General features: G+C 46.1%; 1 protein-coding gene across 4 annotated transcripts in view; it reads right to left on the reverse strand.

Moving 5' to 3' along the window:
• Window positions 1-20,937, reverse strand: part of KLHL3 (kelch like family member 3) — a 112,825-nt gene that overhangs the window by 53,703 nt on the left and 38,185 nt on the right. For 3 of the 4 annotated variants that reach the window (XM_049091820.1, XM_025433019.3, XM_049091819.1), the window contains exons 5-6: window positions 12,003-12,165; window positions 327-436 (exon numbers count right to left, since the gene is read on the reverse strand). In XM_049091820.1, coding sequence (XP_048947777.1) covers window positions 327-436; window positions 12,003-12,165 — 273 coding nt within the window. Of the gene's footprint in view, window positions 1-326; window positions 437-12,002; window positions 12,166-20,274; window positions 20,388-20,937 lie in introns of all 4 variants that reach the window. The other variant, XM_025433018.3, reaches the window with a different exon arrangement.

Below are 20,937 nucleotides of genomic sequence, written 5' to 3' on the forward strand. Positions count from 1 at the left end.
ATGCCTGCTTCTTCCAGAGCTGTGATGAAGGTTGATTAAAATGCAGAGAACAGGGCACTTAGCAGAGTCCTTGGCAAACTGTCAACATCCAGTTGATGGAGGCAGTTTTGTTGCCATCAGCAGCAGCAGCATTATTTCTTCCTAAAGAGTCCAGATAGCAAAGGTAGTGGTCATGGGCCAGAAGGCCTTTTTCTAATTATTTAAAAGGAGAAAAAATAAGCTTTTTTTTTCTGGTGAAAAAGAGAAACAGCCTCACTGAACCACAAATCCCTCTCATCTACCTCCCGTGTGAGAGGCTCCTGCTTCACCAAAGGGGCATGCCATACCTTTTCCTCTGAAGAAACGGTCAGCTTGTCACTGGATATCAAGCTGCACACCTGGTCCAGACTTAGGCTAAGAAATTCTTCCCCCAGCATCACCTCTGGAAAGTGCTGCTCTGCTCAAAAAAAAAAAAAAAAAAAAAAAAAAGGCTGAAGTTCAGAAAACAAAGTCACAACTCCTGCCCTTCTGTGGCCATGGTAATCGGTGAAGCTCACAATGAAGTCCTGGGGACTCTAGGGGTGGGCATGAGGAAAAAGGACAGAGAGGCAAAGAGAAAGCACATCCTGGTTGAAGGGAAACTAGCCTCTTAGTTTGGCAGCAAAGAAATCCCTCTGTGTGATCCTCCATCCTGAACATCGACAGAGATGAAAATGGGGCAGAGAGATGTGAGGTTATATTTTTTCCATGCTCCATGCAATTAATAATGGCATTGCAGAAAAGCCTCACTGGGACCTGCCTACTTAATTGAGCTCATTTCCCCTCAAGGCACAAGCTGGCAGATTTGCAGATGGTGCCCCCTGCAGCTCAGCCAAACAAAAGTGGGTCAGAACTGCTGTGTGGCTGGAAGTCTCTGGGGGTTCTGGTACTAAGTCAACATTTGAAGGCTGGCGGGAGGCATCATCCTTTTGGGTCCAAAGTCAAGCCTACCACGGTCTCTGATTCACAAAGAAGCCCAACTAAGCATGTGTCCAGGCACAGAAGCAACAGAGCTGGCCCCACGACAGCTAGCAATGGTCCATGACAGGCAGACCAGTGGAAACCATTAAGATGGAGGGCAACTGGGAGACACCTAGAATGAGACAAAACACACAGGCCAGATGTTCATGCAAGGGAAATTCCAAGTATAATCCCTACCCTGACATTTGCCCAGGCCACCATCCTGTGATGGTAGAGACAGTGAAAGGTCAGTAAAGGAGTGTACATTTCAGAAAGAGGGAAACTAGACTCAAATGCTGACTCTGCCATTTGCAAGTTGTGACCCTGAGGCAATGGCACCACCTCCCTAGGTCTCATTATCCACCTATGAAATAGAGCTACAATAGCTCCTCTTGCTTCACTCTCATGCTGTGATGGGCATTTTTGCAAGCTATGCCAAGGTACAGTGGCTCAGGAGCTGACAATTCCTGGTGCAGCAGGTTCTGGAGATCACAGGGTCCCGTGCCCCAGACCGGGCTCCTTCCTCAGGCCTCTCATGGCTCTGCCCCACTGCCCCCAGGAGCATCTATGTTCCTTGCCCTCCTTCCAGGCTATGGGTTCCCACTCTTCTTTCTTTGGTGGCTCCTCTCTGGCCTTGTGTCTTTTTGGATAATTCTAGAGGCTTCACCTTCCAGTTCCCACTGTGGGCTACCCCCTAGTGGTCTGACCAGCCCCTCCGTGACCCGGGACATACCAGTTCGGCTGCACCTGCACAATGAAAAGGGAAGTCAGACCATACTCAGCTCTGCTCTCACATTCATTGGCTTCCTGAAAGCCAAACCAAGATTTAAATCATTCCTTAAAAATACCATTTCAAACTTTATGTTGAAATAATTTCAAATCCAAAGAATTCTCATATACACCCTTCATCCAGAGCCTCCAAATGTTAGTGTTTTACTCTGAGATCCAGTTATAAAAAATCTTGTCCATCTTTCACTGGACCAAAAGGGCTCCCCACCTGCTCCCCACTGGCACAGTGAGATTACTGAGCTCACAATTAAGGCCTGTCCATCAAGAAGCTCAGGAATGTCTGGACATAGAAAAAAAAATTTAAAGGGAGATCCTTTATGAAGGGAGGCAAATGCCATAAAGTAATGCTAGTCTTGCTTCTCTGTACATCAAGAGGAAAAAGCCTTTAATTAAAGCTTTGATCTTAGGGTGTGCCTGGGTGGCTCAGTCCGTTAGGCATCTGCCTTCAGCTCAGGTCATGATCTCAGGGTCCTGGGACTGAGCCCTGCATCAGGCTCCCTGCTCAGTGAGGAATCTGCTTCTCCCTCTACCCCTCACCCTACTTGTGCTCTCTCACTCTCTCTCTCAAATAAATTAATTTTAAAAACCTTTTTTTTTTAAGTTAGACTCTCAAAAGAGTTCCTTAATATTTAAGACTATACAATATTATTTTTAAATTATCCATTCCTAAAAATTTTTTTTTAGATTTTATTTATTTATTCATGAGAGAGAGAGAGGGGCAGAGACATAGGCAGAGGGAGAAGCACGCTCCCGGCAGGGAGCCTAATGTGGACTCGATCCTGGGACTCCAGGATCATGCCCTGAGCCGAAGGCAGATACTCAGCCACTCAGCCACCCAGGTGTTTCCATTCCTAAAACTTTTTAAATAAAAGCAAGTGAACAATCTCCTTTGGGTGATGGGAATTCATTCTTGGCCTGGAAGCCCAAGAAAGCAACATGATTTTCCCTACATGCCCTTTGTGGTCCAAGAAGTCTTTGGACCAGAGACCTCCATCTGCTGGCAACAACAGAAATAGGGGAGAGGAAAAGCAGCCACCACAGCAAAACAAAATACAAGACATCAAGACTCTGCAGACCTGCCAACGCTGAGCTCAGCAGGAGAGCCAGGCAAAGGAGCACCAACACTCCTGTGGCCCAGAGCCACACACAGGCTTCCTGCTGTATCTTTGGCTGACCAAAACCCTGACATTTGGAGGAGAGAAAAGAATGAAGGGAATAGGAGGAGTTAAGAAGTTAAAACCTGGGATATGAAAAGTACTTCCACAAAGCTCATAAAGCCAAAGGTAGATGGGCTAGGATTTTGCAAAGGAAGATGAAGCACAGTGATGTGTATTCTAGGTGGTTTGGTGAACAAACCAGAGATTCTCAAAGATCAATCGAGGTAGGAAACAGTCAACCCCCACAGTTCCCCATCTCCCCCACTTTGGGGCACCACAGAATTTGAATTTAGGTCCCTTCTTCCTGAAGTGGGCTGCTGCTGTGCCCATCTGGAACTTCCCGCTGAAACCCTTCCAGAAATCCTCCCAGGAAACAGTAGCTGGTAAGGAGGGGGCAGCTGGGAGGGAGAGGGCAGCGGCTCCCCATGCAGGACTGGCACCCAGGGACCCAGGAGATTTGGAGAGAATGAGCAGGGAAACACAATGAAAGGCAGCAAAGAGGGAAACTCCTTCCCATCCCCTGCTATCTGAGGAGACAGAATTGAGTGCCCATGGCCTGGGGATCAACCCCCCTTTTCTGTTAGTGATGCTCAGAAATGACAAGATAGGAAAGCAAGCTAGGATGCTCTAGCCAACTTGATCTCCTGGGAAACATAGATTCCCCAGCAGACTTTGTATTCAAGTCAGCCCTCCTCCCAGCTGCTTCCCAGAAAGGAACACCTCTGCTCCCAGAAGATACTTCCCTGAGAATCTTCTAGCTTTAACACTTGTTTGTGGATTCTTTGTTTGCTTTGCTTTGCCATATTAAAGGAAAATACAGGGATGCCTGGGTGGCTCAGAGGCTGAGCGTCTGCCTTCGGCTCAGGGCATGATCCTGGGATCCAGGATTGAGTCCCACATCAGGCTCCCTGCATGGAGCCTGCTTCTCCCTCTGCCTGTGTCTCTGCCTCTGTGTGTGTGTGTGTGTGTGTGTATGTGTGATGAATAAATAAAATAAGATCTTTAAAAATAAATGAAAAATAAAGGAGAATACAATCAGGAGCCTTGGCTAAGTGTGAGGAGGTCTCTGGGTTTGAGCCCTAACTCCACCTCTTACGGTCACTTCTTTCCAGGCTTCAACTTCATCATCCATAAAATGGGACTGTAATAGCTGATGTAGGTCTCAAGGTTCTTTTGAAGCTCAGAGACGATAATATGTATACAGATGAGGCCATTTTGAGATCTTTAAGAAACTCTTTAGAAATGAAGGATGACTATTACATCAGTCCATGTTCCTGCTTCACAAAGTCCAGTTCTGTGGGCAGCACTGTTCAACAGAGAAGCTTTTCCAGTGCATCAGAGATATGCCTTAGGACTGCAGGTCCTGTGGATAAAGCTGCGGACCCCAAAGGCTTTAGAGACCCACTTTAATTCCATCAACAAACTCTCCAGTGCTATATGATCCAATTTCTTATCCGTCAAATGGGGCTAAATAGTACCTATTTCATAAAGGTGTATGAGCATTAAATTAGCAAATACAAGTAACTCACATTTACTGAGATCACTGCAAGTGTTCAAGAACGTATGCATAATGTGCCAGATGCAGTGTTTCTTCAAAAATAAAGAAAGCAGAGTTGATGCCTACGAGGTTTTTAAGAGGGTAAGACAAGGCACCAATAACTCCAACTCCAAATCCACAGGGCCACAAGTGGGAGAGGCACTCCAGGTATAATTTACAGTATGGAAGCTGGAAAATTCAGGGACTGTCCAGGAAACAGCAACAGCCCAGTCTAGCTAGAGCCTAGGCTGTATCTTCACTCATCTAACATGTTTACTGAAAAAACTGTGCCAGGCTCCAGGAGATAACAATGGAGAGCCAAGCAGGCTAGATTGTGGGGGACAGGGAGCACATTGTCTTCTCACCATGGGCTAGCTCTTTAGAAACGAGCTCTCCAATAATAAATTCTAACTCTTCTGGTCTTTTTCCTTCATTTTCCTTAAAGAAGAATGAGAATGGGTGAGGGAAAGGGAGGAACAGTCACTTAGGCTTTTGGTTAAGAGTCATAATTAACCAGCCTTTACCATAAGTAATACACATGGCTTACGTTCCAAGTTTTGTATGTCTGTTCCTGTCTGTGTAGATGAGAGATTATGGAGGGAGGCAGGGGACACCAGATAACCTGATGTCCTTTCCCCATCAAGCAACACACACACATCTTCCCAAAGCTAAGAGGATGAGAACAGGCCTGCTCCAGGGGCGCAGCTGCATCTTTTCAAGGAAGCAGACCTGGAGAGAGCCGAGGGCATGTCCTCAGAGTAGCTCCCGTCGTGTGGGCATTCTACATGTACTGTGGCATGCACTTCTCCCCAAAACCCTGCTGAGGTATCAATATCCCCATTGTACAAATCAAGAAATGGAAGCTTTGAAAGCTATTTAGCCATGCGCTTAGGATCGCACACTTACAGCCGTAAGTGGTAAAGCCGGGATTTTAAATACCAAGGCTTTAGGATGACAACAAACATTCCTAGTCCCCAAGATGATGATAATTTGTCCTAACCATGCCATTGTAGTAAAATTCAATATAGGTGTCAGAGCACCCTAAGAATCATTCTTAGGGTTGCTATTGCAGAGAGACAAAGAAAAGAGGAATCTAAAAATCTTTCTTTAAAAACAAAACAAAGCCTTACAAGAGTATCGTTCTAAACACTCTGGCGTCAGTTCAGGGTTCAAATTTTAGACCTTACCTCTGAAATGAGATTTTTTTCCCTAATCTTTCTGCCCATCAGGCTAGATGAAGTGATATTCTTATGCTTCCAAAGAACTCAAAACAAAACAAAAAAATAATAAATTATCATAGCCCTAACCAGGTTGTTTTATCATGTGAGGTCTTTCTTTCCTACTGGGACCACAAATGCCAGGTGAGCAGGGTCTGCACCTTTTGTCTTGCTTGAAACTGAATTCTGTGTCCAGCACATCTGCATGTACTGCACGTCCCTGCCCATTCTTCAGGAGTGCCTAGGGCTTGGGCAATCTCCCAAATTAATCCCAACCCATTCCTCCCTCTTGATGGGATGAAATAAACTAAGCCTCTAATCAAGTCATCTAAACTACAAGCCCAGAACAAATGGAAGTGAAAACCCATCTACGCCTTCTCTGACCTGCACAGAAGAAACGAACCCCATTATTCCCTGAGCCAGCAGCCCCAGGGAATAGGAATGAGTAGTTCTGACTTGAACCACTGGTCACCACCCTCCCCACTCCCCACTACACCCACACTTGCCCAAGGAATGACTAGCTGACACAGGTGGACACACAAACAGGATCAAAACATTTTAGGAGGTAAAACAATCAAATGGAATTGCTTTACATCTCTCTGTCCCCTACTGCCCTATTTTTGGAGGGCAGAAGTAAGCTTTCCTGAATCAGGGTTTGGCTTTCAGGGCCCACCGTTTCCCTGCTCCAGGGAAAAGTCTCACAGAAAGTAAAAGAGCTCTACCTTGACCATTTCCCACAAAGGTCATGGCCACTAGCCCTTAGACTCTAAATATTACTACCTCTCCCCTCCCTGGGAATGGTGGAATATGAGCTCTCTTTCCCAGGTGACTTAATTCCCCCTTTCTAACACACATGCACACACATGCACACACACACACATACATACGCACACCCACACAAGGAACTACATCAAAACTGTGCAGTTCACAGTTATTGATTCAACACACGGAGTTCCCTGTTACCCAGAGAATAGAAGGATAAGGGAAGTTTCCTAAAAGAACCTTGTTCTCCCAAAACTAGCTACATCTTGCACTACTGCTTCATTTGCCACCTTTGAGTTAGAAGCAAAAAACTAGAGGGAGGCAGGAGTGAGGCAACCGCCCCAGACAGAGAAGCTGTACCAGCCTGGGTGGGTGTGAAAATAAGTAGTGGGCTCAGAGCACAAGCTCCGGTATCAGGCAACCTCACTGTGAATCCCAGTATTGCCACTCACGAACCATGTGATCTTGGGCAACTTACTAAAGCTTTCTGGCATTTCAATTTATTCATCTATAAGTCAGAAAAATAGTAACTACCTCTCACAGCCACGTGGTCAAAATGAAGTAATATCTATGGAATGTGTGCCATCATGCCCGGCACCTAGCACGCATTCCGAAATGGTAAGAACTCCTACAATCATCATTACTGTCATTGTCATCATTTCATGATGCCAAGTTGGAGGAAGCAATTTCACAAGATAACCCTCACTGAGTCAGAGGCTCATGTTTTTTAAATGATTTGTCAACATTTTTTTGCTGCCTTTAATTCAATCACTTCATTCCATGATCTCAAATGACTCAGTCAAAAGAAGGCTATTTCTCCCCATGAACACGTGAAATCCAATGACTTTTCCATCCCATGGCTAAAAGGTTTTCAGCTCACCTTTGGCAGCCTGATGTAAACAACATGGCCAAAGAATTTTAACTGCCATTTCATTAATGGGGTCCCATTAACATCCCTCCCAACCAGCTCTGTTGATGGCCCAGTAAATGGCTGCTCAATTATCAAGCAACTGAGTCCCCATAAACCTCGGCCCTGGCCGATGAGGTTAAAGATTAAGCGGTTCTGGAAATAATAATGAGGTATAAGAAAGAGGCTGCACAGAAGGCCAGGGTCCCTTTCCCAGCCACTAGCTACCCAACAAATGGAGGCAAGGGTCTAAGCAGTCAGCTTCTAAACATGGGACAACCCTCCCTCACCTCAGAATAAAGTATCATACCAAAATCTAGAGGCATCACCTTGAGGGGGAACCTGGACTCAGAGGAAGCAAAGGGGACTGCCACAGCAGGAAGAGACAGAGCTGTTCCAAACAGGAAACCAAACAGGCAGCTGGGCGGAGAGAGGTGGTGCTCTCAGAGTTGTCCTGTGTCTACCCCTGAACGCCTTCACCAGAGGGCTGACAACTTAGCAGAAGGCAAGAGCTCACCCTAAAAAATTTTTTGAGAACAATTTGGCACTATCATTTTTTTAATGCACTCTCTTTGAGCTACTTTATGCGACTAAGATGATACTCCACAAATACAGTTGTACTACTGCTTACACACTTGCGTGTACTCCAAAACATGCATAAGTCTCACTCAAGCATTTTCTATAAAAGAAAAAATTGGTAACAACAATGTCCATCAATTGAAGACTAGTTAAATAAACTATATAGTTCCTCGATAAGATGCAGCAGAGAAAATGAATAAGATACAGCCATGCACAAGGGTCTGGAAAGAACTCCAGGATTTTATATTAAGAAAAGTACAATGAGTATAGAATGCTTCTATTTAGGTATGCTAAAAAGCATAATATATATATTCCCTAGGGTTACCCAAGATAGTCCCCTCCAGAGAGAAGGCCTGGGAGAAGGTTAACTTCGCATTTTATAACTTTATGTACCGTTTGAATTTTTTTTATTATGAGTATAAGTTGAATTTGACTGAAGAAATTGGTTTCAATAATAACGGTATGGCAATGTATCTGCTAACATGGAAGGGTATTCGGAATATATTGCAAGATTTTTCTAAGATTTTTTTTAAAAGATTTTATTTATTTATTCATGAGAGACACACAGAGAGAGGCAGAGACACAGGCAGAGGGAGAAGCAGGCTCCTCTCAGGAAGCCCGATGCAGAACTTGATCCCAGGACCCCGGGATCATGCCCTGAGCCGAAGGCAGATGCGCTCAACCACTGGGCCACCCAGGCATCCCAGACTTTCTTAAGATTTATTTATTTATTATTTGAGAGAGAGAGGGCATGGGGAAGGGGGGGGAGAGGGAGAGGGAGAGAATCTCTAGGAGACTTCCCACTGAGCATGGAATCTGACACAGAGCTCCATCCCACAACCCTGAGATCATGACCTGAGCCAAAATCAAGAATCAGAAGCTTAACTGACTAAGCCACCCAGGTGCCCCATTTGAAGACCCCTACTTCTCACTTCCCCACCCAAAGATGACTAAACAAGCCAAGTCTAGCAGAGAATTGATCATCTGTCTACAGGGTCTAGTTGCTGGGATTTGGTGACTACATGGTTCCATCTTCCAGGCTCACACTTCCAATGAAAAATGTCAACTCTAGGCACCAATACTCATTGGTTACCAATCTGCAGGGCCACTTTATGTCCAAATGGAGCCTGGACGTCAAATAATGTAGTAGTTATAAACACTGGCTCTGGAGTCAACGCTATCTGGGTTTGAACACTGCCTCTGTCTCTATCAGCTGTGTGACCTCAACCAATTACTTCACTTCTCTGTGCTTTAATTTCCTTAGCTGCTGCATGCATTAAATGAAATGATGTGCATAAAGTGCTTACCACAGGGTAAGCTGTCACCATAGTGACAGCTCAATAAATGCCAACTAAAAATAATTCATCAGGATGTCTGTATACACACCTGTGTATGCACACACCCACAACACTGACGGCACTCAATCCCTGTGACAGCATCAGGACCAGGTAATACCAAGACCACAGTGTGTTCCAACTACATACTCTCCATCCTCCTGTGGGTGTCTGTCACCATCAGATAGTGAAACGGCCAAAGGGAGAAGACACAGATTGTGAAAGTGTGGGGAATCCAGGCTAGAAGAAGCAGGGAGCCTTGTCAAAGTTGGGGTTTCAGTCCATAGCCCAAACCTCAGAAAACTGCATCAGCAACTACAAAACACAAAACTCTACATGCATGCACACACACTATGCAGAAGGAGAAGGCTAGGGGCAGGACAGGGAAGAGAGAGAATTCCTGGCATCTAAGTACTCTCCCTTTGCCCCCATACCAGCAGATGTTCACAATCTGACCTGGGCCTCAGCTAAGCTCTTGGCTCCTGCTGAAGCAAAGCCTGAGCACATCCCTCAAGAAAGTGACCTCTTCAAAGGCTGGATAGAAAGGACCTCTTGAGAAAAAAGTAGAGTGAGGGATAGGAAGGGAAAAAAGGCATAGAAGGGGCAGCAGAGAAAGAAGAAAGTCAAGGTTCAGAGTCAGGAAGAGTCAGCATAATTCAGAATTGGGGCAACTGGGGAATGTCCTTCACAAAAATCATCATCTTAACAACTGGTCCCATTTGGGTCCAAAACAGACTTCAAGGGGAAATGAGAGTCTATGGAGGCTCTTGGGGTCTGGGAACTGATAAGAGAACACAAGAATTCCAAGAAATAAAGCACATGCTCAGTGCCTTGTGGATAAGGCACTAACACAGCACAGGGAGCTGGCAGGTGGACAGCCAGCAGGCCCTCGGCTCATTTCCAGACATGAGCTGGACAGAAGACACAGAAGAGAAGAAAGACAGTATCTGTACAGGCAGGGGGAAGAAGGAGAAGCTTTACTGCGAGGGAAGGAGGGGACCATGCCTGAATTTATTGTTTAAAATAACTAGACCCCAGGGATCCCTGGGTGGCTCAGCAGTTTGGTGCCTGCCTTTGGCTCAGGGCACGATCCTGGGGTCCCGGGATCAAGTCCCATGTCGGACTCCGGGCATGGAGCCTGCTTCTCCCTCCTCCTGTGTCTCTGCCTCTCTCTCTCTCTCTCTCATGAATAAATAAATAAATCTTAAAAAAAAAAAAACTAGACCCATTACCTGGGCCATTCATGATCTTTCTTTGTCCTCAGGTCGATATATATCAATGAAGACTTCTGGGGCCCCTGGATGGCTCAGTTTGTTAAGCATCCAACTCTTGGTTTCAGCTCAGGTCATGATCTCAGGGTCATTGCGCTCTGCACTCAGGGCGGAATCTGCTGAATATTCTCTCCCTCCCCTACTGCTCCTCCCCCTGCTCGTGTTCTCTCTCTAAAATAAACAGATAAAATCTTTTTTTTAAAAAATTGAAGATTTCTTTCCAGCTAAATGTGGTGGACTAAACATTCATGTCCATCTCTCCACTCCCTCCCCAAATACCATTAAAATAAGAGGAGGATAAACTTCAGCAGAGAAACAAACTGGAATCAGCACATTATCTGATGAACAGTTACTGTTCAATTCTTATAAAAATCTGCCTTACAAGAATTGGTGGTAGGAACACTCATTATAAAAAAGAAAAGGGCAATTTTCTTTTTCAGGAGAGCAGAGACTTCAATTGTTTAGTTTTCTATGATTTCTCTGGCACCTAAAAAGTGTTTAGCAGTAAGCAATCAAGCCATTGTTGAATAAATGTACTCCTCAATGAAGGAGCACAATGTGATCTCATAGTCTATGCCTAGTACTGACTCTGCTACCCTTAATTTAGTATTAATTAGCATTCTTTAGATGTTTTCTAATGTCTGAGATTATAAACTGAATAAATTTCCAGCATGAAAAGGCAATTATCAACCACCTTTCTGATTTAAAACAAAAAAATTTCTGATTGAAAAAGAACTAATTATAATCTATAACTCAGCTCAGTTGTAGAAATGGTATTAGGAGATTAAAAAGGAGGAAGAGTGTGTATACATGAGGGAAAATCTATGAACGTCAATCTTGTACTTCTGTGAAAAGTCAACAGATATATTTCAAACTAATAAATCCAAGAGAGTGATATGAACATTTTATTTAGATAAATTAAGGTAAAGAGTAGATGAAGTAGCTTTTCGTGAAATCAGAACCTGCACTTTAATTCTTTCAGAACTGGAGGTAACTGGGCCTACAGAAGAAGACGTGGTGTGGAAAGGCAGGGCAGGGGTCTCTGGCTTACTGGCTTAGCATCAGAAGACATGCAGTACTATTTGACTTCTAAAATCTAGAATAGATTTTAAAATCTATAAAATAGAATATGTGGATCAAAAAAAGAAATTTTCTTAAACAACAATAAAGATTTATGTCAAGACCTAGCTCAAATGACTCCTCCCTCTACAAAGTTTTCTCAGACCTCCTTCCTCTTCTCCCATGAAAACGACTGTCTGTACCATCAGTCTGGCAATTAATCCTATTCCACTTGGCTATGAATGGAACTCTTCTATTATTAATTATCTTGCCACATGTCTTGTCTCTCCAACTAAATTACAACTGTTTCGTGGGAGAGTGCACTTCTCACCACAGGTGAGGAGTCTACTGCAGACCAGGTGATTAAATCCATAAGCTTAGAAGGGGTAGAGCCCCCCTAACCCCCCGTTACCTGCATAAGCATTGGCCTGCTGAAGAAGGTCGGTGCAGGTGTGCACATCTGCAAATGCGCGGATGCCCAAGCAATTGGTGGGATGCAACTGAGACTGCAGAAAGTCACAGCAGTTCTGCCGAACATCCATGAGCTGCAGCAGGCTGGCTGCCGGTAGCAGCACCTGGAGGAGAAGATGACATGCTGAGACACCAGACTCCTTCAGTAGGGCTTCACCCCACTAGAGCACTGTTCCAGTCATACCACTCCCACACTCAAGGTCCTTGCATGGCTCTCCCCTGCCTATCCAACTAAGTTTGAACTTCCACCAGGACAGCCAAGCCTTATTTCCCCTAACTTTCCACTTCACGGACCAGAAGCACCAACAGATTCTTTGTATCCCCACATTCCACAGCAGTGCCTCCCAATCACTAATGTGTACATGAAATTTCTGGGGATCTTATTAAAATTCTGAGTCAATAGACCTAACGTGGGGCCTGTGTTTCTAACGAACATCCAGGAGATGCCTGTAGCTGCTGGCCCAGGAACCATACTCTGGGTAACAGGCCCCTTACGGACTGAATGTTTGTTCCCTCCTCCCCCAATTTGTATGCTGAAACCCTAACCCCAACATGACTGTAGATTGGGCCTATGAAGAGGTGATAAAGGTTAAATGAGGTCATAAAGATGGGGCCCTTATAAGAAGAGAAAGAGACACCAAAGTGCACATGCTCTCTCTCTCTCTCTCTCTCTCTCCAATGTAATGACACAGGGAGAAAGTGACCTTCTGAAAGCCAGGAAGAGTCTCACCAACTGAATCAACTGGAACTTTGATCTTGAACTTCTAATTTTCAAAACTAGGAGGAAAACATATTTCTGTTGTTTAACCCATTGTGTGGTCTTCTGTTATGGCTGCCCAAGCAGACCAACACAGATGGGGTCTCCTACTTGGCTGCACAATGAATCACCCCTGGAGAATTTTTTAGATACTTATGCCTGGGTCTCAGCCCCAAAGATTTTAAGTTAATAGGTATGAGGCATGGTCTGGACAGTGATGTGTTTCTAAAGCTCCTCGGTTTTTAATGTATAGCCAAGTTTCAGAAAGCACTTCTCTGTAGTAACGAAACATTTTCACTCAGGTGCTTACTAAATTGTCCACTATTGCCTTCACTACTTAATTACTAAGCATTTGTGTGCCAGATACTGGTCTAGGCTCTGGGGTTTAGTGGTAAATGCAGTAAGCCAGACCTCTGCTCTTACAGAGCTTACAATCTACTGGAACAAAAGAATGACCCTCAAATCCCTCAAGACTCAGGCAATAGCACTGTATTCTCTCCCATCTCACAGATTAAGTGTAAGGAACATCTCAAGGAACATGCTCAGAAAAAGGAGAGAGATGTTTCTCTTTAAAAGGTCACAGAACACAGGGGTATTTACACTATATCTTGGAAAACAGAAATAGTTCCCTGCTCAGGTGTGTGTGCATGTGTTTTTCCTAAAATCCAGGAAAGACTGGCTTGAGCAGGGCAGATGGGTGCTCAGACGTCCAACTCCACTCTAGTTTCTGGAGGACTTTCCTACAGCTGCTAAAGCCTGACCCCTGGATCAAAAATCCAGAAGAGATAGCACAGTCCTACTAGACCCCAATTCTGCTCCCTCCCACTCCTACCCTAGGGAAAGAATAAACATTCTGAGAGTGACTTTCCAAAAAGAAATTAAGAAGATCACAGAGCATTACAGATTTATTTGAAGCTTAGCTCAGGACCCCCAGCAACTATTTCACTTCAAAACAACCCCCGCATCCCAGGCCTTTGCTCTCAGCTGCTCTCCTGGCTCCCAGAGAGAGCATCTGGGCCAGCTAGACTCCAGCTGTTCTCATCCACAACGGCTTGCCCAAGAAGACATGGGCTACAGATATATCATTTTCTTGATTCAGAACACTATAAAAGTCTTTTTTATCAAGCGATTTAAATTCTAGACCCTGACTTTCTCCCAACACATAGCTGAATGCCTCAATCAAGTGAGGCCAAAAAACCTGCCCCACCGCCCATTCTTGGGCCTTGTCCCTCCACTAGGATAAGCAGCTAAGTTTTCTTTGGACTGAGGACACAGGACTTTCAGTGTTAAAACTTGGGTAACTAGTCACTTTTCCTCATCCCTGCCCACCTGCAGAAACCACCAAGAGCCTCCCCACCAGTAGTCCTACTCCCAAGCTAAGTGCCTACTCTCCACAAGGCAATCACTTCCATCCTAGGAGTTTAACTTCCTCCCTCACACAGCTGAGACTTTCAAGTTCTATAAAGCATGCTCCTCTCCCTTTTCTCTTCCACTCTCCTGTGTCCCCAACAGTAAATTTACATCATGTCCTTAGTATTTTTTTAAGCCATTGGTTCATTTCAGAGAAGGAGAAAAAAAAAATGCCCACTTTTGGGAGTTTTAGGCCATAAGATAGCTCCAAATCTGACCATCTGAGCTCCATCCCCACTAGGCAGCCACCAACCCCACTAAGCAGCCATAAACTGGGAACCTCAATTAACCTGTGAGCTTGCTCAGACTAGCCAAACAGATTCAAGGACCAGATTAGTCTCTGCCTGCTAGTTAGGTAGACAACCATTAACCATTCTTGCTGAATACACACCAGGAACGGAAAGCTGTGTTTTAAACCCCAAATGACCTTTATGATAACCCTTTGACCAGCGCTAGCTACACACTCTATAGTTAGGGCCATACGTTAACCGATCATCCTGGCTTGCTAAGACTTTGCCAGTTTGAGCACTGAAAGCCCTCTGTCCCAGGAGAGCCCCCTCAGTCCTGGGCAAACTGGGGTGACTGACCATGCTAGGGACCAGGAGTACCAAGACCACAGTGTGTTCCAACTGCATCCTCTCCATCCTCCCATGGGTGTCTGTTACCATCAGATAGTGAAAGGTAACCAGATACCTACAAACCCCTGGTGGGGAGGAATAATCAAATGTTGTCCAGCATGCACTGTACTCAGTGGTAGGCCAAGTCCCAAAAAGGTCAAGCTGAGAAGAGGCAGGAATGGGACAGCAGCCCTTTAAGCCCCAGAGAGGAGGGTTTCTGAGAGTACAGCCCACCCCCAGATGGTATTCCTAGCCAGGCCCAGATGACAGCACACCAGGGACAAATAGCCCCTTCCCCTTTGCCCTCTTTTTCACTGCAAAGACAGCGGCACAGTTTGGTCCTTAAATTCTCAAGCCCATGACAAATAGCCGAATAAATTAAATAATAAATATTTCCTGAACATATTCCTCAGGTTATACTTCCAGTTTTTAAAACTTCCACAGATGGAGCTACCCACATAGCTTTTCCCTACTGTTCACAAAACACACTCAGCAGGCAAAAATTATAAGGTTTTCCACCTTTCAACAGCCCCCCATCCTGTTTAGGTCCACTCCTGCCCAAAAGCATTCCCAAGATGGCTTCAAATGAACAGGGGCTTGTGGTTTCTCTAATTGCTCCTTCCCTCTCTTTGATCTTATGCTGTGATTAGCTATGAGTCAAAGGGCCTTTTCTTCCCACTACTTGCTTCATACAGGAAGGCGTGAAGAAAGCTGAGGGCAAAGTCTGAAGGCTGGAAGGTCTATCACTGCTCAAACTCTGCGTCTCAGGGAAAACTTGGGGCCCCACCCGCTGGGGTTCTGGGGGCTGCGTGCAATGGGAAGAGACACAGACCCTCTGAGGCTGTGAAAGAAAAGAGAGCAAAACATCCATAAGGGAGCTGTCCGCACTTCCCTCTCCCACATCAACAAGGGCTTTTGGAGGATTTCCTCTTCTCTTATCTCGCGTGCAACTCGACTCCCTTGAGGGGCAGCGTAACAGGCGGTGAACAAGAGGCCAAGCTCAGGTCCTCAGCTTGGTGGGATCACCAGGACAGCCCTGTTTGGCCCCTGGAAGGAGGAGGCCGAGACTGGAAGAGCTGCTAGCTGGAACCACCACAGGGATACGCGATGGCTTGAGGTCAAAAAGCTTTTAGCTTGTCTCCTGCCATCCCGGCATTTTAGCTCTGGAAAATGAGCTGTGGAACGACCCTCAGTAGAGAGTTTACGGGTTTCCCTCCAGCTTGCAAATTGCCTCCCCTCCATTTTTCACGGGCAGGCCCCGTTTTGTTTTTTTCTCTCCCTTGGATAACATGAAAACACAGCAGAGGATATCCCGTCACGGAGTTTGTTTCCTCTGACAAAAACAAAAGGAAATGCCCTGCCTCGGAAAGCACCTACTCCTGGAATCTCAGGGAGGCAGGGCCAGGCCTAGAGGGAGGGAGGAAAGGAGACCACCAACCAGAGGGCCCGGCGAGAGGCCCCAGCCCCAGCCATGCAGTGGGTTTGTCTCTGCCAACACCAGGCATGAGGCCTGGCACAGAAACATTATTTAATAGAAATATGTTGAAAAAAGAAGAAAGAAAGTGGGGGAGGGAAGAGAAAGTTTGAGAGAGAAGGAAGGAGGGAGGACAGTGTGTAGATGAACAAGAGAGCTAGCAAACTAGCACTGTGATGAAAAGTGTCACTCAGAATCTTGACTTCTCCATTTATTGGCCATGTGACTAAAGGCAAAGGGCTTAACCTCTCTGTGCACTGTCGCTTCAACAGTGACATGAAGGCAATAGTGGCTCTGCCTTCCAAGCCTAGTTATGAGAATCAAATGAGAGAATACATTTGAGGCCATCAACAGAGCACCTGGTGCACAGGGAGGGCTCAGGTAAGTTCATTTTGGTCATTATTAATTATTATGAGCCTTTAAGTCACAATTCCGATTATTCATTCATGTAACAAGAAACTCAGGTTCACCACATCGAGAGAAAACAGGGAGACGAGTAAGCAGGTTCAAAGCCCAGTGCTGCTACCTACGTAAGTACTTGGGAGCATTAGCTTCTTCGACTAGAGAAGAGCGACCATTTTTGGTCCAAATACTGGTTTGGTGAGGTGATGAAGTTAAATGAGATGATACACATGAAGTGGAGGATACATGCTTGGCTTCCGGCCAGGGACATCAAGTGACAGCGCTACGGTAGTTAACTCCGCCTCCACGGAAGGGCCAGGCCGGCACCCAGGGCCCGGGCAGCCATGTGGCCCAGCAGGGTGGCGGGTGGACCTCTGCAAGCCGCTCAATAAGCCCCAAGCCTGTGACTGTTGCTCCTCAGGCTTGGGGGCCCCAGCACCTCCACCGGCTCCTAGTACCCCAACCCTCCACAAAGGCCGTCTCCACAGCATGGGAGCCACTGCCTCCTCACGTTTGTCACAGCAGGAGAAAGCAGCCATGTTCTGATCTGAACTCTCTCTTCCCAACCCTTTCTGTTGTTTTGCCTCAGGGCAGTCCCACCAAACCACATTTTAAAGGGAGGGGGCACAAGGTAGACAAACAGTACATGTCACCGACACCAGCAGCACACAGGTCCCTGAGGGCTCCGCTGGGCCCCTCCTCATGCCGCTGGCCCCCCAACGGGCTCCTACCCCAAAGGACACACGGAAACGCAGAAGAGGGGGAAAGCCTGACCTGCTGGTCTTCCTTCAGGAGGTGGGCCCCGCCCACCATCATCAAGGCCGTGACAGCCATTCCTGGTGTCCTGGGCACCTCGACCCTGGCCCTACCACAATGGAGGCAGAGGCGGGGGCAGTCCATGTGCTTGACCACCTGTCTCTACCCCCAGACCCTGTGCCTGTGGTGACAGGGCCTCTGCACCCTCACACCAACCCCCTGAGAGGAGGTGCTGTACTGTACCCATAGTAAGGATGAAATCACCAAGGCATAGAAAGGTTAAGTGATTTACGTAGTGTCTCGCAGCTAGAAAATGATGGAGCTAGGATTTGAAGGCAGACCGTGGGACTCAGGACCACCTAAGAGAATGGGTGCGATCATGAAAACAGACCCTTGAGGCAGGGTATTGGGAGGCATCATGAGAGGCTCTGCTAGAGGAGAAGGAACACAGATCAGAGGCTGACACAGAAAGTGTCTTCTCTGGCAACAGAACTCACTGCATCCTATGCCCTCGGTCTAGATGGGAACAGAACCCTGCAGGGGGGCGAGGCCTGAGGAAGAGCACTCTATGCCCTAGGGGTGACACCTCGGCTCTGAGCCAGGCCTCTCCATCCAAACTCAACCCCTGCCTCACTGCTACATCTACATTTTTTTTAAAGGTTGTATCTATTTATTCATGAGAGACATGGAAAGAGAGGCAAAGACATAGGCAGAGGGAGAAGCAGGCTCCCTGCAGGGAGCCCAATGTGGGACTTGACCCCGGGGTCATGACCTGAGCCAAGGCTGAAGCTCAACCGCTGAGCCACCCAGGTGTCCCACTACTTCTACTTCTTTCTCTGAACCTGCACATCTTCACTCTGGCCCCTTGCCCTCCCTCTATAAGGTAGTTTTATAAGAAGCAGCGGTGAAGCCAGGTTATACAGAGTCCTCTGGTGAGTCTATCTGCTGCTACCTGCCATAAGAACTAAGAATGCAGGGTCGTACACTCTACCACTGGGTTAGACCAAAGCTGCAAAGATAAACACCCAGCCAGGAGATTAGGATCCAGAGTGGAACGACTTCTAATTACCCAAGTTTGTGAACACTTTGTATTTTCCTGGGGGTTGGGTGGGGAGGTCCTCAGCAAATACGTGATAAAGAAGGAAGAAAAAGCTGCTTCCAATTATACAATCTACAACCCCATCTATAGTGTTGAGGGGGCGGTCTTAGTGTCTTAAAACAACACAAATTCATTTTCTGACACTTCTGGAAGTCATAAGCCCCACATGGGTCTCCCTGGACTGATACAGAAGTGTCAACAGGACTGCATTCCTTCTGAAGGACCTAAGGGAGGGCATGTTTCCTTGCCTATTCTGCTTATAGAGGCCACCTGCATTCCTTGGTGTATGGCTCCCTAGGGTTCAAAGATGGAAGCATCAAGCTGAGCCTTTGTTGGGTCACATCTCTCTGGTTCTCCTTATCCCCCTCCCCGTGCACTTTAAAGAGCCCCCATGACTACACAGGGCCTGTGCAGATAATCCAAGGTAACCCCCCATCACATGTTCTGCTGATCAGAGACACTAATTCCAGCTGCAAGGTAAATTCATCTTGGAGAGTTAATATATTCACTGGTTCCAAAACTAGGACATGAACATTTGGGAAGAGGGGAACCAGGGGGGAGGGGGCCATTACTCTGCCAACCACATTATATGATTAATAGTTATTGATTAGGGGCACCCGAGTGTTGGAGTTAGTTGAGCACCCAACTCTTGGTTTTGGCTCAGGTCGTGATCTCAGGGTTATGATCTCAGGATTGTGAGATGGAAGCCAGCATAGGGCTCTGTGCTTAGCAAAGAGTCTGCTTGAGGCTCTCTTTCCCTCCACCCCTCACTCTCTCTGTCTCTAAAATAAATAAATATTTTTCTTAAAGTTATTAATTAGACCCTAATGCAAGATTTTAAAAAATTATTTACCCCCTGTAGATTTTTAGGTTGACATTGAGCATTTTTCATTAGAGCTGCAAAGGATTTAATTTTTTGCATCTTATAAATCTCAACATTTGCATCACTTTTTAAAGTATTTCAGTGAATATGAATGTGACAATAATGTAACTGTCAAACATGTAACATGTTTTCTCAATACATGCACTATACTCATTTTATACCCAATTACTCTGAACTCACTGTTACTGCTCAAAAGTCAATTAGGTGTTTCAATTCTGCTCCTAGATCTGAGATGGGAGTTCTCTGCTGCCTGCTCCATTCTGGACGAAAAAGATCAGAAAAGAAACGGGATGGCCATGTGTTTTACTGGGTATAAAATATACCTCACTTGTAAAAGGTCAAGGGATTATTAGATTAGATCACTGTACAATCTGAGAGTCTGTGCAGAAGCCAGAGACAAAGCAGGCTCTATAGAAAGGCGGGCTCTGGAGGCTCGAATACAGGGCACCTCCAGAACCCCAGCCCGCCTGCACCCTCAAAAGGACCCTGCAACCACACCAAGCTAACTCCCACTCATATGCAGGCTGCAGCTTAAATCCCATCTCCCAAAAGAGCCCTTTCCAGATCCCCTCACACATCCAGACTGAGTCCCCTTGACATTCTCTATCATGTTCCCTTCCTTCAAAGAACTTAGCATGATTTGTGCAGAAATTGTACGCTTATTTGATGAATAATGTCCTCACCCCCAGACCACAAACTGCATGGCAGCAGGCAATGGAGTCACTACTGCTGTCACAACCACTGTGCTCAACAAAGTGCCTGGCATATAACTGGCACACAAACATTTGAGTTGAATTGAATGGATAAATGATTACCAATGTAGTCTCCCAAATGCCTTGATCCTGGTAAAGGAGGTGGGATTCTGGATAAGGGAAATAGGTGTTCTGGTCACTGGAGAGGTATCTGCCTCACAATAAATAAGGTGGAACTGTATGTTTAAAAGAAGAAAGAAGAAAAATCCTTCGCATCACCTGTAATTTCCAGCACTTCCCTGAAAGAGTAAGGCCCTTAATGACAAGAAATAGTATTTCTGTGTTTAGCCCAGGGGCTTGTGGGCTTCCAGAGTGGGCCATACCCTCAACCATCTCCTGACTGAAGCAGGCCACTGCTTCCTCGTGTCCCCACAGTAAAGACACACAGCTTGGGGCAACACAGTATCTTCACTGACTCTTTTCAAGGTTCCAAATGGCTGAGGGTGAGGGCAGGGAAGCAAAAGGAGGAAAAGGCACACATTTCACAGCTGCACTCCCCTGCTGAGGCTCATACCTGGTGCCTGGTATCTCCACCTCTGAGCATGAGTGCTCAGGGAAACTTGGCTGACTAATGTAGAAACAGGAAAAAATTTTAACAGCCTCACAATCCATACTGCAAATCCCTGAGATGGCATGATAACTGGGGAGAAGTGGGGTCACCCAAGCTTTTAGTTCTTCCTCCATCCAGTGTTTGAACCAACATGAGATAAAGACATTTTGCTCGGG

This window comes from Canis lupus, chromosome 11, assembly GCF_003254725.2.
Source record: "Canis lupus dingo isolate Sandy chromosome 11, ASM325472v2, whole genome shotgun sequence".
Lineage (NCBI taxonomy): Eukaryota > Metazoa > Chordata > Mammalia > Carnivora > Canidae > Canis > Canis lupus.